Source organism: Colletotrichum fructicola, assembly GCF_000319635.2.
Source record: "Colletotrichum fructicola Nara gc5 chromosome Unknown KSG_Nara_v1_contig03, whole genome shotgun sequence".
In the NCBI taxonomy this organism is placed as follows: domain Eukaryota; kingdom Fungi; phylum Ascomycota; class Sordariomycetes; order Glomerellales; family Glomerellaceae; genus Colletotrichum; species Colletotrichum fructicola.
This window is the reverse complement of record NW_027094053.1, coordinates 6168058-6190848: the sequence shown is the minus strand read 5'-3', so window position 1 is coordinate 6190848 and position 22791 is coordinate 6168058. Positions and strand designations below refer to the sequence as shown.

The window sequence follows — 22791 nt, the reverse complement described above, 5'->3', positions numbered from 1 at the left end:
AGATGTGGTCAACCTCAAATTCAATAGCATGATATTTCAAGAGCGACAGATTATTTCGGCAAGTCTTATGATGGTTGTGGGTGACAGTTACTGTGCAGCAAGCAGCTTTGTAGTCTCTGAGCGCTTGTGCGTTGAGCCCTCACGCTTCTTAACACTCACTCTGAGGATGCTCATCAACGATCACATGATCTCAATCCTCGATAGTCTAGTGGTGAGGATATCGGCTTGTCATTCAACGATTCGCCGGGGACCGGGGTTCAATTCCCCGTCGAGGAGTTTCTCTTTTGCCGTTTCTGGTATTTTTTGCGGTCCTTGGTCAATAACACTTTTCCGTGATTGTGTGCCGGTTCCGCCTCGGGAAATTGTGTGCCAGGGCCCCTGTTTGAGGTCAGGGATATCGCTGCAAATACCTTGTCGCTGCAGTGAAGCTTGGGCGTCGTTTATCTCTGGCACGTCTTAGCCATGTGGATGCACTGGGTCTCTTAGCGAAACAAGTCACTAATGAATCAAGCAGGAGAACGACCGAGATTGCATCCAAAGGGAAATTTGGATTGACTATGTACTGCCCCGAAGACATCTCAATGGGCAGAAGAAAGAAGAATTATGTACACGAACAATTTGCGCAGCTTGACCGAACCCAGATGCTCGGAACCAAAGCCCCAAATAATTACAAGAAAAGTTCCGGCTGAATACCGCAGCGACTGCCGGAGGCTAGCCCCGAAAGTCGCCGACCCTTCCCGCAGCCAGAGCATCCCGCATCAACGAGACCCGACTCTTGTGTGGCGGAGGAGGAGGAGAAGGCATTTAGCAAGCAGCGCCGCTGCCGCTGGGGATGCCCTTGCACTTGGTGGAGGACTTGCCGCCGGTGACAGAGATGCCAGACCACTTCCAGCTGCTGCAAGAAGCGCAGAGGATGTAGACGTCAGTGCCGGAGGAGGCGACGGAGCCCTTGACGTTGCTGAGGGTGAGGTCGGTGATGGGGACGCCGGAGGTGGGGGTGCCGGTGGGGGAACCGTTCTCGTAGTCCTGCTCAATGACGATACCGTACTTGGCGATGTTGGAGAGGGTAATGCCGGAGTAAGTGACGCCAGAGACGGAGCCGGTGGCGCCGGAGACCGTCTTAATACGGACACCGTTGTCGGAGTTGACAATCTTGGAGTTGGAGATGGTGACGGTCTTGACGGTGTTGTCGGAACGGCCACCAACGGAGCCGATAGAGAGACCGTGGCCACCAGAGCAGGTACCGCCGGTGAAGGTGATGTTGGTACCGGAGTTGATAGCCAGGCAGTCGTCCTGGTTCTTGACGTTGGCGCCAGAGATGTAGACACCGGTGGAGGAGCCGACATCGAAAGCATCGGTGTTGTGGCCTCCAGCAGAGTCACCGGCGGAGTTGTCGAGGGTGATGTCGTAGACGCCCAGGTTGGTGGCGCTGTTGATGGAGAAAGCCTGGACGGGGGTGTTCAGGACGTTCAGGCCCTTGATGTTGGAGCTCTTGAGGCTGTGGGCGTAGAAGAACTTGGGCTTGGTCTTGCCGCCGTTGCTGCCCTTGCTGTCCCACCAGCGGGAGCCCTGGCAGTCAATGGAGTGTCCGGAGGCACCGTTGATCTGGATGTTGCTGCCGGAGAAGGAGATGAGGGGTCCCTCCCACTCCTTGTAGCCGAAGGTGGTCTTGCCCTGGAAGGTGACCTGTTTCGGAGTTGGTCAGTAAAAGTCCCGGGAAGCGGCTCCGTTGCGGCCGGTCTGTTTCGGGCGTATTGTAAAACTTACGGTGGTGCCGGACTTGAGGCCGGTCATGTCGAGGGTGGTACCGGCGGGGACGGCAATGCCGTTCAGGACGATGCTGGTGCAGCTGGCCTTGCCCTTGATGGCGGAGGCAGCATCGGTGAAGGTGCAGCTGGCGCGGGCCTGAACCTCGGGAACAGGGGAGGCGATGGCGGCGGACGCCAGGGCGCCAAGAACGAGAAGCGAGGAAACCATTTTGGCAGAGTTGGTTGTTTTTGGTGGTTGTTTGTTAAGAGAGTGACTTGATACACAGTATCAGAATAGGCAAGTAGTAAGCAAAGAATGGATCAGGTTAATGAAAGAAGGATGAGCCAAGACTCGAGAATGGTAAGAATGTTAAGAGATCTGCGGGTTTGATGTCTTGGAAATCTCTTGGCACTCTGGGGGAGGACGGCCAGGCGGTTTATATCCAAGTCTCTGGATCTCTTGGTCTTCTTGGCAAGGCTGGAGAGGATGGGATGCCAAGGCCTGTCATCGGTCGGCTCATGTTTACCGCGACAAATTGTCTGCCCGCGAGCAGGGAAACACTGGTCGAGTCAGTTAGATGGACGATGGAGCTCGGAGCTGGGTGGATGGCCCATTCCAGAGCACCCAACGAGCCGGGGATGGCCCTTGCATGTGGTCGCTGCCACCCCCCACACCAGCTCCTGAAATTCATGGAATCACACTACTTCTTCACCAGCATCTGCCAGGCGGTGCCCATCTCCGCGATTGACATAAACGAGCAGTGGTGCTTTGCCGTAGGCTAAGGCCTGTTGAGCATGCCCCTCCGGGACTTGTCCCGATCGAAACTAGTGGTTCTGGCCTATCTAATCCTTACCTCGAGTTGCCGAGTTCCGTGCCGCCTTTCCAGCCTCAACCAGGCACCGCATCTAGAAGCGCTGAACCGCAACAAGAAAACAGGCACATTCAGGATAGGGGTCACGTTGGCCACCCAGACGCGTAACGGCCATCATATTACCCAGGGATGCCTTTCCCATCCGCAGCAGGCCCCATGGTTGGTGGAAGTTTATGGTCAGACAATTTGAGCTTTAAATTGATCAGAGTTCACCTGATATTAGTTGCCGCCGGTTAGCTGGGTGGTCAAGGCCCCCGAACACGTATAGCTCAGGGACTTATGAGAGTGGGGAGCGTAGCAGCAGCTGACGATTCTGGTTGGCAATAGAATTGACTTTCGGGAGAGCAAGGCAGGCACTTTCGATTCAGACGGACCACCCATGGCGAAAGTGTTTCCCGCCAATGATTGTCAAGGGAAACATGTCCAACCGGCCTGCAGCGTTTCTGAGTCGTTGCCCTCGTGAGATGCACTCTCTCTCTAACCCCGCGACGTGTTAGAGTTCATCGGCTTGCGTGCTAAGACTGCCGATCTGCCATAAACTTGACATCACGCATTCCCGCTTCCCGACACACGCACCCTTCTGGTCAACTCTGTCTGACACAGCAGATTTTCTCCTCTCGAGGTCCTGACTGCCAAATTAGAGTTTCTGCACCTCGTGTTCACGCGGCTGAAACAGCATGGTCATCAACTCAGTACCGACCCTATTTCGCACCAGTCAAATTCTGTTTATCCAATTTCAACGTCGTATCATCCCATGTTTCTCCGTCCCTCACTGTTCGTGACTTCGCATGTTACACAAAATCTTTACAGATCGTAACTCGATTGTGCTGTAATGGTACGATTCTTCGGCTTTGCCCTTTTCCAACTAGACGGGGTGGCACGGCGAAAAACGTCCGTCCACTCATGGGACTGTCTCCGTGGCAATGACTTCACCGGTACGTGTCCCATCAACATGGAATCGGTATCCGTACATTAATATGGAAAACGGCACACGGCTGCTGGATGCCACCAACAGACAAAGAACAAAAGATGGGCAAAGTGCGAATAAATGGGGCTCCCCGACGGGATCAAACTTGAAAACCACTATTCCCGAGTTAATGCGACGCACGCGTCGTCTCTTCCTTTAATGCGAGGGAATCCACCATAAAAATCGGGTCGCCGACAGACTCCTTTTCTTTTTCTCTCTTTTGATACTCGAGAAATTCTGCCCGTTCTGCAACAAACTCGCAGAAACCTGGAGATTACGGCACTTCGAAAATAGCATCGGAAATCGAAGAAGCGGCCGAAGAAGAATTAAGGGGTCTAGACCTCTGGACTGCTTGCGGAGCAAAATTGAAATGGGACCACGATGCCACACGTGCCCCATGGGTAGCTGGCGACTTGTGTCCGATCCAGCTAGACCGGCCCCGTTTCTCAATCTCTTAGCATCGCGGTTCCGTAGAGGACCCCCTGTTCAAGATCTCTATGCAGACTAGCTTTGCTAGAGGTCATGCACGTTCTAACTTGCGCAATCAACTGCCTGGCCTATTCCTCGGTCACCGCTCATGTCCGGAGAAAAGAAAGCCGTTGGCATTAGTCTAGAAGAAGTAAAGAAAGCGCAGCCGGCTTCGGTCATTTCTCACATTCGCGGCGTAGTTGGTGTTGGCAAAGAAAGGGTGAAATGCCGCTTTGTTGGGGACTTGATGATGCGGAGAACCGAAAAAAGAGCCGCAGGTCGTCGTCAGTTGTCCACTGCAAAAAGGCTTGAATTGTGGTTCAGGTGGGCAGCAACTTGGCGATCTCAACATCAGCAAACGAGAACGAGAAATCATCGGGCAGGGGTCTCTTGGTCGTCGAGCTGCCCACAGACGTTGACCGCCGCGTCCCGCGCGCGGAAGGGCATGGCTTCGGAATGAACCCGACAGACGAGGAGACTCCTTGCAGGGTTCTTCCCCCCCTTTACAACTTCAGAGTGCCACTATCGACAAACCTGATTCGCGGAATCAATGGGTATTCTATTTCTTTCCGTACTATCCGTATACTCGCTCAGTCGCCAAAGTTCCCATACCAGATCTCGTCGTCGGGCCGCACTCCTTTCTCGACGCCAGGTATACCGCACAACCCCTTTTCCTCCTCGCTCACTTTCCAGTCCCTCGCCGTTTCTACTCTAGCCGCAATCACCATCATCATGCCCGACTCAGCATGCCATGCATTATGGCAGTGAAATGCCCACATGCCTGGGTTATCCAGGACGACTCTAATGACAGCCCATCCGTATCCCTGGACGGTGACTGTGTCTCTTCTCAACGGGTTTGCCAGAACTCCAGAGGCGGTCAGCTCTTCCTCCAGCTCGGTGATATTCTCGGGGGGATATCCCGTGGGTGATTGCTTCAGCACGAAGAACTTGTGCCCGTGAAGGTGGAACGGGTGAGCGCCGTCGTCGAAATTGCTGATGACTATGTCCACAGTCTCGATCCCGGTTGTCTGGTACACGAACTCCTTCTCCAGATCGAAAGCGACTTCGTTCACTCCCGTCATCTTAGGCAGGGCAGTTTCATTCTCTGCCTGCGCCGTCTCCATGATGCGGTACAGCGTTGGCGATGTGACGTTCCCATGCCACGTCGATTTGTTGAAGAAGCCACGAGACAAACGCCAGGCGCCGATTTCGAAGTTGGCACGGAGGTACATGGACGCCGTCGTCGCTGGTGCTGCTATGGCTTCGACAGGTTGGAGGGTGCTGGTATCCATGTCGCGGCAATCGACATCATGCGCTTCACCCCAACCTTTTGTTTGTGGCTCTTGGGCAATGGCGGCATCTTTCGACGTCTTGCTGTAGCTAATGATGCCTCTGACCTCAGGATCGAGCCACTGATTCTCCTTGGCGAAGCAGTGTGTGACCATTCTAGCACGCAGCCAGAAAGAGTCTGCAGTTGTCACGTTGGTGTTGATGACAACGCTGTAGCGCTGTGCAGGGAGGATGTTCAAACGATGAAATGATGCCGATTCAACTTGGGTGCCGTCGACCTCGGTAACGTGGAATGGGTGCTCGTCAATCTCAACTTGGAACTCTGCAAATGCGCCAGTGTTGATGAAACGGAGGCGGTGCTTTTGACCTGGAGTCAGGTCGAACGAGGCCAAGGATTCCAGCTGAGAAACTCTGTTCTTGCAATGCCAACCGTCAAAGTCAGCGCAGTTACGGTAGTTCTGCCCGTTGATGAGACCGCTGGAAGGCACAGGCTCATCGTTCTCTTGGTCCGGTTGGAGATAGTCCATGAGCAGCTCGGCCGAGGTATTGTGGTAATGATCCTGGATCATGACCACGCGGTCACTCGCGTACGCGTCTGCTTCCTTCTTCTCATTCCGAGAGTGCACGACCATCGGACCAACCACTCCATCCGACGACTGGGCGCTGTGGTGCGCATGATACCAATAGGTCCCCGACTGTCCGTCGACGGTAAACTGGTAGGTGAAAGTTGCGTTGGGGGCGATTGGGCATTGTGTGACGCCGACAGTGCCATCCATGGAGTTTGTGCCATTTTGGAACATGCCGTGGAAGTGGATGGCAGTGGCGTTGGCTGCCTCATTATGGACATGAACGATTATGGTGTCTCCGTCGTTGCATTCGACAAGCGGCCCAGGGAATTGATTGTTGATCAGAATCATTGGTCGGAAGATGCCATCCGGGTTGAAGATTGCGTCTCGAATAGTCCAGTGATATTCTCTGACGCTCTTTGCTGATGCATAGTCCCATGATGAGCTGAGAGCATACTCTGATGAGTCTCTAAGACGTGGGATTGGAGGAATCTGTTCATCGATGGTGTGTTTTGGTGTCGCTGCATTAAGACGGGGAGCGCCCGGCAAAAGTCGGTCGAAGACGAAGAAAACCAGAAAGAAGACAAAGACGCCGAAAAGACTTGCTGCAGCGGATACCGTGGTTTTCCATGATGAGCCTTGTCGATATCGTCTGCGATTCCCTATCTCGTTATCGCTCTCGTCGTGAGTGAGGAAAGGCGACTTTTCCGTGCCATCTTCTCTGCTTGAGCTTGAAGGCGAGACATCTCGGCGATAGCCATCGTCGCTCTCCGAAGACAAGGAGCTTGGACTCGACGGCCTGTCTTGCCCACTCTGTCGCTCAACGTCCATGGCGTGCATCACATCCCATTGTCGTGGGCGTCGTCAAAATGGGGTTGTAGGGAAGACGTTAGAAGTAGCCGAAGGACGCCACATGCTGACTTGCCTCCAGAGGAAGGTAGCAGCAGATGGCAGCTGGAGAGGCGAATCGCATGCATGTTACCCTGTGCGGGTGAAGCGGCATCTTAGCGCCAACACGTGCCCAAAACAGAAGTGACTGATGGCTCGACCCTGCTGGACCTTGATGAATGCGCCTATTATTGGACACTGACAGACAAAGAGGGGCAGCGATTCCGCAAACGCTTAGTTGGGGTAAATACAGAGTTACGTGGTGGCATGACCCTTTAATTACATATGCTGGGGTAGCGACGCTCGTAACATGAATGCAAAGGAAGACTGACGAACTTGGACTGTATTCTTAACAGACCGTAATGCATTTTTGAAAATTTGACATTGAGGACGTTAGGTACGGTAGTAATAACATGAAGAATTAGAAGATAAACAATTTCAATAGCCTTCATAGTCAAGATCAAAGCAATTGACCTAGTTTGAAGTGCTGGACTTGGAAGTACCGCAACCACACTGTGTATATCAAACATAGATGTCATTCGCATATTTTTTGCTTACAATCTCGACGCGATAAGAGAACGTTTTCGGTGCGCTTTTCCTGGCTCCGAATCCAAGACACTCCGGCCGGCGAGTCGGTCCACCTCCGCGGCCCCGCTCGGGCCGACGCCACGAACATGCCGTCAAGGTGTCTGTGAAAGTTTCAATGATTGAATGACTGTGTGTACGACCCTGCGGGAAAGATCTTGAGAGACAATTTTGTCTTCCCAGCCAGAAGCTTGTCACAGGCACTCAGATTTGCGCACTGCTACCAACAACCCCTTACGATGGTTTCTTCCCAACTTCCGTTGAGCGACAAAGAGAAGTCTGCTCTTGAAGAACCTCCCTCGAACGCCCCATCGAAGTCGATCGTTGTTAGAAGTATCGTAAAACTTTTCTACTTCGGCCGCAGCATTTTTGCAGAATGGGTTGTCTACGCCCTGGTCTACAGCTCAATGGGCGCCATCGTCACGTTCTTTCTGCTCCTGCCCATCGACTTTACTCACGCACTCATGAATGGCGGATATGAGCAGCCCCGTCTCATTCGCTTCCACGTCATTTTCTTCTATTTTCCTACCGGCTACTTCAAATTGGAAGCATTCTCACTCGGCACCTGGACTCTTCTTATAGGATTATGGTTATTTACAGTCCGCCCTTCGTTGGCTCTTGCTGGATGGATTGTCAAGAAGCGTTTTCCGGCCTACACTCTGCCTGCGGAAAAGTACCCCCCTATTCGGTGGGGCTTCGAGTACTTGTGCTGCGTCGCCAATGAGCATCATCTCTTTATCCCGGACCCAGAGTTCTACGCTCGCCGAGCCATACGTCTCATCAGCAGTCGAGTCTCGTCGGACTCTTACCAGCTTGGTTCCATATCACCAGAAGAGTACGACGAACTTCGAATCTTTGCACACACCTATTTGACAGTCATGGAGCAGTATTTGGCAGAAGAGTTTCCGACATTGCCTATCCCCGCGATTAAGTATGGGGAAGGAGCACATTCGGTATGTGCGGGAAGGGTTTTGAGCCAGGTAGAGGAAGGGACACCTTCATCAACATCGTGGAGGATGCGAATAAGATGGGAGTATTCCTTTTTCTGGAGAATGTATGTTTTTGTTCTGGGCTACTGGATGTTTCGGGTCATGGGGGAACTCAGCGTGCTGGTTCAGCCCTATTGTGAAAACGGTACTGCCTGCGTGGAGGAGTGGTATGAAAAATATGCTGTGCTGGCCCCGCCGGTATGAGCTTCTCGGGAGGACAAATGGTTGAAACAGAGTACGAATTCCAGCTCTGCTTACTAGCATGACATTCATTGGTACTAGCTAGAACGTCGTTGTCTTGTCTATTGGATACAAGACCCTCTGCTCTTACTGTTCCACCCCAAGTGTATATTTTACGTTCTTGACTTGCTACTCGTGGAGATAGTGATAATAGGACAATGGTAGTAACGAGTACGAAGACCGAAGACGACGACGACAATAATATTGATAAGGATGAGAATAACGGTGGCGACAATAAGAGTGATGACAATGATCACAATAACGATATCAATAATGGGGATATTGATATTAGTGTCGGGGGCAACAACGAAAGAAATCATTTCTTAACCTAGGCGACGGCTCAGTTAGCTGGCAGCGTCCGCCTCGATAGAAAAACTCAAACTGATTTCTATTTTCCTTTGCAATTTTTATCGTGGCGTCGTCTCTACTACTGTCACTATCTGTAGATATCTTCATTCCTTCCGTGGTCTTCAGCTTTATTTACCCTTTCCGAATGTGAAAACCTTTGAAGTTATCATTTCTCCTTTCTAAATTTTTCGCCATACCTAAATTCCCATAGCCGGCCGCCCGCGGGCACATCTTGTTGACTGCCGTATGACTTAGCCATGAAGTTATTTTGGTCCATTGGACATACAATAAAAGGGACTAATTGGATGCAATAAAGAAAGGCGATTTTCTATACATTGCCGGCGCTGCCTCTATTGGTGTCGCTCTTCGCGCACTTCTTTCAAGATCCCACTAGACTCATTCTATTTTTATTTCTTAACGGCCAAATCATGATTGTTGAATTACGAAATCCAGTGTCAAGCTGGTGGCTTGCCGTGTCCGACACAGTGCGCGTCTGCCGGATACGCGGCTAATTAACCCGCTAAAAGCCACCAAAGCGAAATGCGTCTTAAACACCACGTGGGTGGGCGTCGACATCAATTGGCCCAGCCTCAACACAAAGAACGCGGAGACTGCGCATCCAGCGAGCGAATGAGAAACAAGACAATTCCGCATGTCAAATCCTTCTGTACATGCTGCACAGGTACCTCATCTACCTTACTGCACAGTCGTTTCCCCCCCGCTCGCGCCCCGCCCCGCCAACTCCGAGCGACGCTACCCCCGAACGGCAGCTGAAGGACTTGGCCCCCTGCGCCTGGACCTGGATGGCAGCATGTCACTCTTCAAAGACGGTGGCTCATTGTTGGGAGGAACACCTGCCGGATTCCCGAGAGCGGCAGTGTCCGCCGTCCGACCAACATTGATTTAATATCTAGCGTCGCAGCCCGTGATTCTTTCTCGATCTTCGACATGTCGCTCGCCCGCCACGCGCTGCTCTCAAGCCTCTCGCTCGTTTGAAGGCTTCCATCTCCTCCAATCCTGACATCCTGCGCGATCGATCCCAAAGATGCGTTGCACTCCCGTTTCGGCCGTGCTCTTCGCGGCTGGTGCCTCTGCCGCCGCTGTCAAGGCAAAGGCCGCATCCAGCACTGTCGGTTGGGAGACGGCCTACACCGCGACCGGCACTGCTGCGGTCTACGCCGCGGCCGCGACAGCCAAGACGAGCAGCCCGACCAGCAAGGTCAAGGGAAAAGCCTTCGATCGCTTCGTCGTGATCTGGAACGAGAACACCGACTATGAGAAGGCCGCTGGTGATCGTGAGTTTCTGCCATTCTCGGACACACAAAGTCCCAAATTTTAACATCTCACAGCCAACCTGGCGTGGCTCGCCTCCAAGGGCATCCTCCTGGAGAACAACTTCGCCGTCACGCACCCCTCGGAGCCCAACTACTTCGCCTCCGTGTGCGGCGACTACCTCGGCATGCAAAACGACGACTTCAACCGCGCCGACCGCAACGTCTCGACGGTCTTCGACCTGCTCGACACCAAGGGCATCTCCTGGGCGTCGTACCAGGAGGACATGCCCTTCTCCGGCTTCGAGGGCATGGCCTGGGTGAACCGCCAGAACGGCGCCAACGACTACGTCCGCAAGCACAACCCGCCCATCTTCTTCGACAGCGTCACCCGCTCCGAGCAGCGCCTGTCGCAGATCAAGAACATCTCCATGACCAACACTGCCGCCTCCATGTTCCACCGCGACCTCAAGGACAACAAGCTGCCGCAGTGGATGTTCATCACGCCCAACATGACCTCCGACGGCCACGACACCTCCGTCACCGTCGCCGGCAAGTGGACGCGCAACTTCCTCGAGCCGCTGCTCAACGACAAGAACTTCATGAGCAACACCCTCGTGCTGATCACCTTCGACGAGAACGAGACGTACACGCACCAGAACCGCATCATGGGCATCCTGCTCGGCGACGCGGTGCCCGCGGACAAGGTCGGCTCCAAGGACGCCAACTTCTACAACCACTACTCGGAGCTCGCGACCGTGCAGGCCAACTGGGACCTGCCCACGCTCGGCCGCTGGGACGTCGGCGCCAACGTGTTCCAGGTCGTCGCCGACAAGACCAAGAGCGTCATCCGCCAGTGGAGCGACGCGTCCGCGACGCCCGACCGCTTCTACAACCAGTCCTACGCCGGCTTCTTCAACACCAAGGCGCCGAAGCGCTACCCCAAGCCCAACCTGGCCCTTGACAAGAATGCTGCCGGGCGCAAGATCCTCGACATCGTGAAGAAGACGTGGGAGAAGAGCTGCGCGCCGACGTACTACGAGGACACCATCCACGTGCCCGATGGCCTCAACCCTCCCGCCGGATACGCGGCCTAATAGCATAATGTCTTTTTGGCTTCGGTCATTGTAAATATCGTAGTCGTCAATAATGCATAGACAGTAGACTTTCTGGTCGCCAACACCACCGCGTCCCCCTCATTTGCCCCCCTCAGTTGACATGCGAACCGTGACGGGCAAACATGCAAGCTCGCAGCAAGTGACCCCAGTGATCGGCCCCATCCCGGCCTCCCAAAATCAAACAGCCAGCCAACCAGCCGCTCGCACGAGTCGTTTCCTCCGAGGGTTGCAAACCAAAATGTCGTGTGATGTCGTCGACCTGCCCCACGAGGGAAGGCACTTCATGCCCGGCGAAGAGAACAGGGGATCAATCCAAGTGGAGAGCTGAGGTGATCTTCCCCTCCCTGCCCCCCATTCATGCATCATCCCGGTCGCCAGATTACCCTGTCAGGAAGGTGGGAAATCAGAAATGCTTGATTGGACGAGTGACAGGGGACATTTTCCCCCGAAGCCCACCCACGTGGGCGGTTCTTGGCATCGCTGCTGGGCGAAAGCTTGGCCCTTCTGCTTTCCCATGAATCCATGAGTTTGTTTCTTCTCCGCAGAAACAATTGTTGTAGAGAAACTAGCGATTTTCTGTCGATCCACCGCAAAGAAACTTTTGCTTCGCCTCGCGGCATCACATATCCGGATTGCTGATGTCGGTCGGGTCTGCCGTTTCCTCCCCGATCGCTCACCGAGGAGCCACTAGGAGGGCTAAATTTAGGGTGAAAGAGATACCTACGGCGTTGGTAGTCGTTTAGTGGCGAGGGGTAGGCAAATGCCTGGTCCAGAACGGTGAAGGCGGCGGACCTGTGTCTTCGGCGTCTCCATCCGATCGCCAAGCTTCAGTCCCTCTTTCCAAATCACGCCGAGTCGAGACCCGTCTCCCGCTTCCTTTGACAGCTCCTTGGCATTCTGGACATTTTGACGACTTCCACCTGAACCTCCGCTCGTGCTCATCCACCATCCATCGTCTTCGTCAGAACAGCACGACAATCATGTCCCATGGTCCATGAACAAGTAAACTCCTCATCCATCATCTTCCTGATTTCTCAAACCTCGCAACCCACAAAATGGCGTCCCAAAACCTCGCCCGCTTCCTCTCAGACTTCACCCTCGGCTTCTCAGACGGCCTCACCGTCCCCTTCGCCCTGACGGCTGGCCTCAGCTCCCTCGGCCGTAGCGAGACGGTCATCTACGCCGGGCTCGCGGAGCTGTGCGGGGGATGCATCAGCATGGGCATCGGCGGCTACCTGGCCGCCCGCGACGCCTCGCGCGAAACGCGACAGTCGGGTTCTTTCTCGGAGGAAGAGCAGGGCATGCTGCTCGTGGAACGCCGTAGTGAGGAAGACGTCGACGTCGACGGAAATGAGGAGAAGGGCGGCCCGAGGAGGGTAGAGGAGGCTGAGGAGGATGTGCGGAGATATCTCCAACCTCTCAACCTACCAGACGCCACCGTCGCGACAGTGCTTGAGGCGATCAACTCGCAACCAGAAGGCTCAAGATGGGCATCCAAGAGGATACGAAGTTCGCAATCACCTCTCGCCAGCGACACACCCGCCATCGAACAAAATTCTTCGCTGGTATCGCCCGTGTTCTCGGGCATGTCCATCTCGCTGGGCTACCTGTGCGGCGGCCTCATGCCTCTGCTGCCCTACTTCATCGCGCCGAACGTCGGACAGGGTCTGAGGTGGAGCATCGTCATCTGCCTCGTCGCGTTGTTGGCCTTTGGCGCGGGCAAGAGCTGGGCTTTGGGGACGAGAGACGGGTCGTGGAGGCGGTGTCTATGGGAGGGCGTGCAGATGGCCTTCTTCGGCTCATGCGCGGCTGGGGCGGCTGTTTTATGCGTGATGTTAGTGAATGAGCGAGCGAGTTGAGCGGCCAAATACGATACCTAAAAAATGAAACCATGCCTTCTCTCACAACCTGCGGCGTCGTGTGATTACTCACTATTATGAGTAGACAAAATCTCGCGCACGCATCGTGATTAGATGTTGTCGCCGTCTCGACTCAGTATCGATTGATGAGTAATGAGAACATCCGTACATCCACCTTGAAGGCCGTTTGTTTTTCCACATCTCACCCGTTGAAGAATTACTTAAGCTATTTCAGAATGCAGGTTGAGCGTTGGAATCGCGCTAGGTGTGGATTAGGTCTGGTCTTGGCGATTAGTGAACACAGGTTCCCGCCTCGGGTCACGAGTGATCAGTAAACTGTCTGGCATCATTGAGCGGGTCCAACGCGAGAAGACATGATATCTTACAAATCAATCGAAAAAAAAGAGAAAGGATGCAGTAGTGCTCAGGAGAAGAGCGTCAATGAGTAGTGAAGTTCATGTTGACTCTCGAGTGCATAGATGGTGGGTGGTTGGTTCGGTCGAAGGTTGCAAGTTTGAGCACAACGTTTGAAGTGACTTGCAACCACAGGCTCTGTCAAGAGCAGGGGTGATTAGCGCAGAGCTTATGGACTACAGTCTATACCACGACCCAAAACTCCGCATGTTTATGGATCACTATATGCGGGTTTCCTCATACCAATAGACATTTTACACTTGATGATATGAATATGTCAGCTCTTTCCAGCTACATCGGCAATTATGGGACCAATCCGTCTTTCCGTCTCTCGGTTGTCACTATTGAAGACAAGAATCATTAGTCCTTCCCACGTTCATCAGTCCGGGATTTGCGTGACCGTCATACCTGGTAAACATCGATGACCAGATTTCCGGAACTACCACAAGCCCGAAATCCTCATATCAGGTAGCATCGTGCAATTCAACTGAAGGCCAAGTCACTTGGAAATGATAACAGCAGCGAATACGCGGAGTTCAGCTCTTGCACGTCAGGCTTTCGATCCCAGCCGCGTTGTGGTTGATTAATGATCACTGTCCCTCCTTCTCAGCTGCCCGTATCTTGCTTCAAACTCCGCCTAGACCAGCTCCGAAACAGTAATGATGGCATTACGCCAGATTATCAATCGTCTCCACTACCATCTTCGGCGCCGAGAGAAGTGCGCCATGTCGTTCTGTGTAGCGGAAGACGTCTCGTGTACGTGTGGAAGCTTCCATGATGGTGCCTTCATTTACAAATACCAAGGCATTCATACCAACTTCAAGACGTATATAAGATTCTCAACTTGACATCATTTCAGACGAAAGACACTTCCATCAACACATCAAAGTTCATCTCAACACCAGCCTCACACTCTCGAAGCATCCCACCAACAAATAAACAATACCCACCACCCACCATGTCCGCCAACCAAACCTACCTCATCACCGGCGCCAACCGCGGCATCGGCAAGGGCTTCGTCACCGCCCTCCTCGTCCGCCCCTCCACCACCGTCATCGCCGGCGTCCGCGACCCCTCCGCGTCCTCCTCCAAAGCCCTCGCCTCCCTCCCAAAGGGCGCCTCCTCCACCCTCATCCTCGTCAAGATTGACTCCTCCGTGGACACCGACCCCGCCGCCGCCATCGCCACCCTCCAGAAAGACCACGCCATCACTGCCATCGACACCGTCATCGCCAACGCCGGCATCTCCCACACCTCCGGCCCCGTGCGCGAGACCGCCTCCGCACCCGCGCTGGACCACTTCCGCGTGAACGCCATCGCGCCCCTCCTCCTCTTCGCCGCCACCGCTCCATTGCTGCGCAAGAGCGCCAACCCTGTCTTCGTGGCCGTTTCCTCGGCGATCGGCAGCGTGGGCCTGCAGGAGAGCCTGGCGAAGCTGTTCCCGCCCGGCGTGGGGCTGAGCCCGTACGGCGCGAGCAAGGCGACGCTGAACTGGCTGGTGAAGCGGCTGAGCGTGGAGGAGGAGTGGGTGACGGCGTTCGTCTTCCACCCCGGCCTGGTGGAGACGGATATGTCGGCGGCGCTGGCGGAGAAGAATGGGGTGGCGGATGCGAAGAGTTTGGGGGCGATTACGGTCGAGACGAGCGTGGGCGGGATGGTGAAGGTGATTGATGGGGCGACGAAGGAGGTTAGTGGGAAGTTTAAGAATTATGATGGGACTGATTTGCCGTGGTAGAGGGTGCTGTGGGTACCTGAGTGAATGACGGAGAAGGTCTTTGGTTGGTGTAGCATATGGTTGTGAAGTGGGCAAGATGTAGATATACGAGATAGGGTTTCTGTACGTTCAGGTGAATACGCTCGGTGAATACTCGTGTGTAGACCAAGCATCGAGCCTGTTATTCATTACCGCTTCGCTATTACTCAAGCAGAATTATGTACATGAAAATGACCAGCTCATTTATAATAAACTAGTGTCCCTCCAGCGCGGCTGCGCTAGGTGGTGAGCCGCTTATAAGGCACGCCTGGTCTTGTTCTTGCCAGCGTAAAACTCCTCGGTCCACGTCTTCAGCTGCTCAATCTCAGAAGTGATAACAGCCTTCATGTCGGCATTGACGTCCCCGTTCCTCATGAGCAGATCGTTGCAGTGGCGGGAGCCGGGGATGAGATGGACCGGCGCGCCGGGGCGGGACTGGAGTGGGCCGCCGGGACGGAGCTCGCTGGAGACGGAGGCGGAGCGCCAGGGGTCGAATTCACTGCGAGGGAGTTAGTCGGAATCATGCCGGACAGAAAGGGCTCGGCTTACCCGTTCGACCACACCAGGCGAGTGGTGTTGGTGTAGAACCAGCCGCCAGTCGCCTTGTTCAGGTCGGCGGCGGTCTTGCCGCGGTTCGAGGCGTAGGTGAAGTCGCCTTGCGGGGGGAAGAAGAGGTCGCACTGGCGCTGGTAGTACTCGGGCGTGACGTAGCGGGAGACGATGGAGGGTCGGTCCTCAGGGGCACCACTAGGATTGGGTCAGTAACGAAAGACACCTTGGAGCAAAGACATGTTCCTAATACTTACGTCTGCCAGAAGAAGAAGGGCTCGTTGCAGGTCATCCAGTACCAGGTGCGTCCGAAGGCGTTGTCGGCAGACCAGTCCGTGTAGATGGGGCTGGTGGCGTTGTACGAGTCGAAGCAGGCGACGTTCATAGGGTCCGACCACTCTTCGACGCCGTATGATGCGCAAGCTGTAATTCGGTCAGATGGGTTCGCCGACAGAGGTTTTTGGTGTACTTACTGCCTGGGAGATATTCAGAGCTCCACCACTTGGCGTAATTGTCAAGTGCCTTGGTGAGGCCGACGCCGTCCGCGCTGGGTGCTGAGAAGTTGCCGGTGACGCCCTCGACCGCGTCGCACATGGCGTAGAAAGTGGAGTAGCCAGAGTACAGCTGGATGGACTGCCAGTATCCGAGAGGACCGACGAGAGCACTGTGGGAAATCAGCTTTGGGCCTTCTGTGGAGGGATCAAGGGCCATCGTACCTCGCGAAGTCGTCCTTGTGAGCGAGATCTTGAAGGCCAAACTTCTCCTTGAGCGAGTAGATCTCGTCCTCGGTTCCGGAGGTCAGGACGGTGTCGATGTGGTCGACCATGAGGTTGAAGTCTCGGCTGCAGTTCTGGGGCATGCCGTTCTGGATCGGGAGGAAGTAGCTCCAGTAGTCGTATGTCGCCTCGACGGGCCCGCTGCTGGCGTGGTAGGCCCAGATGGTACCCGGGGCGTACTTGGAGATGGCGGCAGCGAGGATGCCGGAATATGAACCGCCGGTGTAAATCCAAGGCTAGAGCCGCATGTCAGCACGCGATCCTCTCGGACTGAGTGATAGACTTACAGCCTGGGGAGCATTGCTGCTGTGGTTGGTGTCGAAGGGCAGGTCAACGGTGCGTGCCAGGTTGGTGAGGTCGAAGACGGCGTTCGTCATGGTGTGCTGCTGGAGGTTCTTGGTATCTTGGAGGGCGTACGGAAGAGAGGTGCCCCAGTTACGGTCTGCTCTGTGTCAGTCTGGTCCATCTCAAAGTCTGAGCCGAGGACTGGGGAGGCATACGCTCGACCATCACGACGGCACCGCCAACAGCCTTGGCAATGCTGCCCGTGAGTGCGCGGTCAGTCAGGTATCCGCTGTAAGCCTCAGCAGCAACTTCGCCGGGCGTGAAGACGATGATCTACATGCTGTCAGCTAGTGCGCGTTTTCGCGTGCCCATGAGCAGCTCTTACCGGCGAGCCGGGGCCCTTCCAGTAGGTGCTGTTGACCCAGTACCGCTGCTGGAAGGTTCCCAATTCAGGAGCATCATGGTCGATGAGCTGCTCAAAGTACAGAGCGTCACGCTTGACGAGCCCGCCCTCGTCGTCCTCGGCCCTGAAGGGCGGCTGGATGGGCTGGAAGGCGAAATGGGCCTGAGCCGCCGTGAGGCAGCTCAACAAGGCGAGGGAGATCTTCATGGTGACAGAGACACTGCTACGGTGGCCAGGGACGAGTACACACCACGGCACGCCTACTTTGCGACTCGATCAACACAAGGGACGAGGCATCGCGGGAACGGCAGCGGGGGGAGCTGCTTTCTTTTAAGAGTCGCGCAGCATCTGGGCAAGCAGCAGATCCATCCAACATCCCGGCGAAATGAGTCCCGATATGCAAGAACCATGCATCTACTCGCCTAACATCGCAGCGCACGCGTCCCGTACTGCGACCCTCGGCAGGAACAAGCTTTCCAAGCTCTCTGGGCCTCGTTGGCGGGAAGAGGGGACGACCAGCCCGATGCGATTCCGGCCGCCCATCGCGCACGCACGGATTGTCGTGATTGTAACGTAGAGGACAGAGGCCGGGGGTTGGCCTCGGCCGGGTATGGAGACGGGGGTGGTTCCTGATAGGCATTTGGGAATGGATGGATGGCAACGTTGGAGATTGGATTTGGCGTGGGATTTTGCGTGGGCCGATAGGTTAGCTCGAAGCGGAAGGTGAGCATTCGACGCTGCGGTGTGGCCCCAGGTCGGGTGGACACGCGCCGGCAGTCCGGCAGGGACTTCTGTCTCCGGTCTGTGGTCCGACCTGCGCCAACGGGAAGGTGGTTCGGATCGGCCATGTTGCTGGGAGTTTTTAGTGAGAATGTGAGTTTGGGCTGGAACTTTTGTTCTGGACTGTGAGCCCAAAGGAGTTGGTTGAAAGAGCTGAGGCGCAACAGCATGTTTGAATAACGTAATGGTCAAGGTGGTCGAGGGGAGAACTTTGATTGCGGGATACGATATTGATGGTATGTGAGTCCATGAGGTGGGCGTATCTGAGGCTTCTGGTCGTCTTTTAGATACGATCTACGAGTCGTCCGCTGTTCGAAAGAGTCTTCAGAATGGCCTCCAAGTTTTCAGTCAATGGCTGCCCCAAGACAAGTTGAGAAAAGCAAGAGGTGGCTTTGTACCAGCTTGAAGAATATGAATTCGAATACACTTGTATTCGAGAGAGAATCATGAAAAATAGGGAGCATCATGGGAAACGCGCTGAAGGGCTTCAGTGTATTAGGCTCTTGTTCCTTGGTCATACTTGACTCTTTTTATTTCCGGCGCCCGTCTTCTGAACGCGGGGAATGCCCAAACAGTGATACGTCTAGAGAACAGCAGCCAACCACCAGAAGAACTCTCCAAGGTGAAGCAGAAGCAGTAGATGAACATAGAACTCAATTGAGGCTCAGTACGCGTATTTCATAGCTTTACCTCCTGGGCTTCGAAGTTGAATAGAGTGTCGGGAGGCCAAACTCTACAGATTCTTAGGCCTGTGCACTGAAAAGTCCAGCGAAGGCACCCCGGAACCGCCAAATTGGCCAATCACGATGCCCAAAACGTAAGCAGTCGCCCGGCAGCCTGACAATTGAGGCCGAAAGGGAACCGTCACGGGCAGCTCCACAATCCAATCCAAAGCTCCGACGACAATTCAAGAGTGACCAATTGACCAACGACGACCGAACCATTCGCCCATCACAAAACCCCCAATTGCCGTCACAATGGCCGGAGACTTCGAACCCAGGGGTCCGTTCCTCCGCCATCATGCTACACACTGCGCAGACATGCTGACCCTTCTCTGCAGAGACGCCCCGCGAGGAGATGCGGGACGCCAAACTCCCCCTCGCCTACCGCGACAGCTGCGCCCACCTCCTGATCCCCCTCAACCGCTGCCGCACCGATACCTTCTACCTGCCGTGGAAGTGCAATGTTCGTTTACCCCCGCGATGCCGTCGTCGTTCCCGGCGCTGCCCGACCCCGGCCTCGAGCACCCGACGGACCGAACGCTCTGCTAACCCATGATTCCCCACGACCAGGACGAGCGCCACAGCTACGAGAAGTGCCAGTACGTCGAGTTCAAGAAGCGCGTCGCCAAGATGAACGAGCTCCGCGCGGAGAAGGGCACGAGAAGCAACTGAGGGGCCCGACAAAGACAGCCCGGGGCGGCCGCGTCTGTGTATATAACCTGTGACATTTGGGGGCCACGGCAAAAGGGTCGAAAATGGGGACTTGGACTTGCCACGAGGGTCATAGAACGAGGCCGAATTCAAGTTATTGCGAATGACAACTGCGTTTTACTTCGACCTGGGCAGACTGCGACGACGAAGGACCTGGCATGGGCACTACCATCGGGCATTGCAGACGGAGGTGGAAACGACTAGAGTTTGGCCCTTGGTGGCATCACTGGGCAAACTTTGGAACACATCGTGGGTTAAGTGTGGGCGACAGAGGCGAGGGGCTTGATCCGCTCTGTTCCGTTGAAATCCGGGAAAAGGCATCCAGGAAAGTCATCATGTCACCGTTCCGCATCCAGTTAAGCCCTGGCCCAAGACTAGCGACAAGACATTATATTTCATTAACGTTAAGTTGACAATGCTGAGTAGGTTCTATGGTACAGCCAATATCACAATGCTCCTCCTCAATTATGCGCCTTTGTACGATGCAAATAGCCCAGCAACCGCTTCTTCAGCACAACGCCCACCACATTCGCTGTTTCAGGTTCAAGAATGACCAGGTAGCTCAGACCAAGCTTCCCAAACATCTCAAGGACATGCTCCATCGGCGCCTCTGCACTCACTGTCAACGGTGTCCGGTCGACCAAGTCCACCATGATCCCCGACCGCAAGTCAATCTCCTCGGCCTCCCCGCGGACTTGGAGAACAGCCTCCAGCTCCGCCTGGGGCAAGTACCCGAACAGCAGACCCGCCTCATTCACCAGCACAAGACCGGCATCCATCAGGCCCCTCGCCAGCAGCTTCTGCAGCTTGTCGGCCAGCACGTCTTGACGCACGCGGTACTCTCTGCCCGTGCGCAGAGTGATCTCGTCCATCGTCTCAGGGGAAGGGATCAGCTCGCGCGCGGTTGCTTCCCGATGCTTGACGACCTCGTGCGCCTGCTCGGCCTCGAGGAACGGGTGTCCCAACAAGCGCTGCGACAGCTCGTACACCGACTCGGCAGAGATGGCGTCCGCAACCCACTTGGCGGTGAGGATGGCGCACATCGAGGCCGGGATGAACGTCACCTCGCCCGTTAGCTCGAACATGATGACGGCCAAACTCACCGTCATCCTGCACACGCCGGCGAGGAACGCAGCAGCCCCGACCATGGCGAATATGCCCGGCGATATACCGTCGACGAACTGCCCGACCAATCTCCCAAACAGCGCGCCGGCATTCAGCGCCGGGATGATGATTCCAGACGGCACTTTGCACCCGGAAGTGATGGTCGTCAACGCCAGCTTGGCCAGCGTCCCGCTCGCGAGCGAAAGTATGTACCCCGTCCTGTCTGACCTCTGCTCCTGCTCGCACACCCACTTGCCCTCCGGGTCTTCGCAGTTGACCAGCAGTTTCGAGAGAGCGACGTCGCCGGTGTCCCGGGTGAGAGCGTTTGGGAACTGCAGCAGTGCGGTAACCAGCACGACGCCGCAGAGCTCCAGCACGGGGTGGTTCTTCACGATTTCGCATCTGCGAAAGGTCTTGGACCAGGAGTAGTTTGCTCGACCAAACACTCCGCCGAAAACGCCGCCACACACGCCCAGGAAGACGAAGACGAGATAGTGCACGGGTTCGTGGTCGACGCCGAAATTCGTCTCGAACAGCACCAACTTCCCGCCGCCCGTCGGGTTCAGCGCCTTGAGCGCGATGGCCGCGACCAGCGAACACAGAAACGCCCTCCACATTACACGACGAGGGAAGTACGTGCTGATTTCCTAGTCGTCGGGGTCAGCCAATACTACATCAACAACGCAAACAGCATCATATCAAACACACCTCATAACTGAACAGCACACCACCAATCGGCGCGCCGAACGCGACAGACATGCCCGCCGAGCACGCCACGCTCAGCATCTCGCGCAGCTTGCGCGGGCTGTCCCGGTACTTGGGGAACCAGTTGGCCACGAGCCAGCCGACGCACGTCGAGATGTGCACAAACGGGCCCTCCTTGCCCAGGCACATGCCCGTCGACACCGCGAAGGTCGCCCCGACGGCCTTGACGAGCAGCACCCGCAGGCTCAGGAAGCGCGGGATCGCGAAGCCCGAGATGATGCTCTTGATCTCGGGGATCCCGCTGCCCGCCGCCATATACATCGTCTTCGTGCTGCCCTCTCCGTCCTCCGTGGCCGCCGTTGGGAGCGACGCTTTCGTCGTCATCGTCACGTTGCCCGCGATGGCGCCGAATAGCAGCGCGACGAGGACGTAGACGGCGTACGCGGCGGGAGACACACTCTCGCTACTACCGCCCGCCACCCAGGGCCTCCACGCCTCGCATACCCCCGACCTGGGCCTGTCTCTACAGCACCTCCCGCGGTCGAGGAACACGTTGCCGCGGCAGTACCCCTCCTTCCAGTCGGCCGTCGTCGCCATGGACACGTCGACGACGTACGCCACGAGGGCGGTCAGCACCCCGATCAGCGCCGCGGCGATCCAGCCCTCGGCTCGGTCGATGCAACGGCGGAGGCGGCCCCGGAGGCCCGGCAGGCGGTCGAGGCGGCGCGCGCGCGAGGAAGACTCCGTGAGGCCGCGCAGCCAGTCGATTGTCGCATAGTTGCTGTACGGCAGGCGGTCGCCTTGAGAAGGTGATTGGCCCAGGGCGTAGTCTGCCTTGGAGATGAGGGACAGCGTCGAAGGCGAGGAGGGCGGCGGCGGTGGCCGGGTAGAGATTCTGCTTTGGGATGTTGTCGAGAGGAGGGGGCTTGATTCGTCGGGCTCCGGGTCGTCGGAGGCCATTTCTAGAGGGTTCATGGTTGCGGTTGCATGTGTAAAGGGCGGGGATTATCACACAACAGTCTGTCCTTGGATCTTGGCACGCATCTTTGTTAGAAACGAGGTTTGAACATGGTCAATATAAAGGATGATGTCCTTGGAAGCGGAATCTAAGAGCCCCACGCACTAAAAGAAAGGAATCCTCGCCTCCCGCTCCGAGTGATTCCAGATTAGCGACCCGCGGAGACATGATACACGGAATGACGCGCGTGGGTGTGGTGTCGGGGCCAGGTTAAGGGAGGGCGGGAGGACCAAGATTAAAGTATCGGTCGGATCTCGTGGGCCACTCGGTCTGAGGACCGGCCGTTGGGCGATTGTGCAAAATAGAGCTCGGGCCGTCACCGCATGCCTCCGAGGTTTGGGTTGCTGGTGGTGTGCTCTAGA

General features: G+C 55.7%; 9 protein-coding genes across 9 annotated transcripts; 5 read left to right on the top strand and 4 right to left on the bottom strand.

The window, feature by feature from the left end:
* Positions 1-804: 804 nt before the first annotated feature.
* Positions 805-1977, bottom strand: PG1-0 (Endopolygalacturonase 1; the record flags this gene model as incomplete). Its single annotated transcript, XM_032031347.1, has 2 exons — positions 805-1686; positions 1768-1977. 2 exons carry the CDS (start codon positions 1975-1977, stop codon positions 805-807), a joined length of 1092 nt encoding a protein of 363 aa, XP_031889324.1.
* A 2668-nt stretch (positions 1978-4645) lies between these two features.
* On the bottom strand, positions 4646-6742 carry Laccase-5 (Laccase; the record flags this gene model as incomplete). Its single annotated transcript, XM_032031346.1, has 1 exon — positions 4646-6742. The coding sequence occupies one exon, from the start codon at positions 6740-6742 to the stop codon at positions 4646-4648; it is 2097 nt and encodes a 698-aa protein (XP_031889323.1).
* An 881-nt stretch (positions 6743-7623) lies between these two features.
* Positions 7624-8315, top strand: CGGC5_v006577 (uncharacterized protein; the record flags this gene model as incomplete). The annotated part of the gene is made up of 2 exons (XM_032031344.1): positions 7624-8219; positions 8282-8315. 2 exons carry the CDS (start codon positions 7624-7626, stop codon positions 8313-8315), a joined length of 630 nt encoding a protein of 209 aa, XP_031889111.1.
* A 1691-nt stretch (positions 8316-10006) lies between these two features.
* On the top strand, positions 10007-11329 carry phoA-2 (Acid phosphatase; the record flags this gene model as incomplete). The annotated part of the gene is made up of 2 exons (XM_032031343.1): positions 10007-10256; positions 10311-11329. 2 exons carry the CDS (start codon positions 10007-10009, stop codon positions 11327-11329), a joined length of 1269 nt encoding a protein of 422 aa, XP_031889112.1.
* A 1076-nt stretch (positions 11330-12405) lies between these two features.
* On the top strand, positions 12406-13209 carry cccA-1 (Vacuolar iron transporter cccA; the record flags this gene model as incomplete). The annotated part of the gene is made up of 1 exon (XM_032031342.1): positions 12406-13209. The coding sequence occupies one exon, from the start codon at positions 12406-12408 to the stop codon at positions 13207-13209; it is 804 nt and encodes a 267-aa protein (XP_031889107.1).
* Positions 13210-14581: 1372 nt separating this feature from the next.
* On the top strand, positions 14582-15358 carry Nor1-3 (Norsolorinic acid ketoreductase nor1; the record flags this gene model as incomplete). The annotated part of the gene is made up of 1 exon (XM_032031341.2): positions 14582-15358. The coding sequence occupies one exon, from the start codon at positions 14582-14584 to the stop codon at positions 15356-15358; it is 777 nt and encodes a 258-aa protein (XP_031889108.2).
* A 273-nt stretch (positions 15359-15631) lies between these two features.
* Positions 15632-17596, bottom strand: CGGC5_v006573 (putative extracellular serine carboxypeptidase; the record flags this gene model as incomplete). The annotated part of the gene is made up of 8 exons (XM_032031340.1): positions 15632-15875; positions 15926-16123; positions 16183-16348; positions 16399-16589; positions 16642-16937; positions 16989-17143; positions 17202-17319; positions 17372-17596. The coding sequence occupies 8 exons, from the start codon at positions 17594-17596 to the stop codon at positions 15632-15634; spliced, it is 1593 nt and encodes a 530-aa protein (XP_031889109.1).
* A 1550-nt stretch (positions 17597-19146) lies between these two features.
* Positions 19147-19563, top strand: CGGC5_v006572 (NADH dehydrogenase [ubiquinone] 1 beta subcomplex subunit 7; the record flags this gene model as incomplete). The annotated part of the gene is made up of 3 exons (XM_032031339.1): positions 19147-19171; positions 19230-19354; positions 19462-19563. 3 exons carry the CDS (start codon positions 19147-19149, stop codon positions 19561-19563), a joined length of 252 nt encoding a protein of 83 aa, XP_031889110.1.
* Positions 19564-20063: 500 nt separating this feature from the next.
* CLCN5 (H(+)/Cl(-) exchange transporter 5) lies at positions 20064-22386 on the bottom strand (the record flags this gene model as incomplete). The annotated part of the gene is made up of 2 exons (XM_032031338.1): positions 20064-21353; positions 21415-22386. The coding sequence occupies 2 exons, from the start codon at positions 22384-22386 to the stop codon at positions 20064-20066; spliced, it is 2262 nt and encodes a 753-aa protein (XP_031889103.1).
* Positions 22387-22791: the final 405 nt, after the last annotated feature.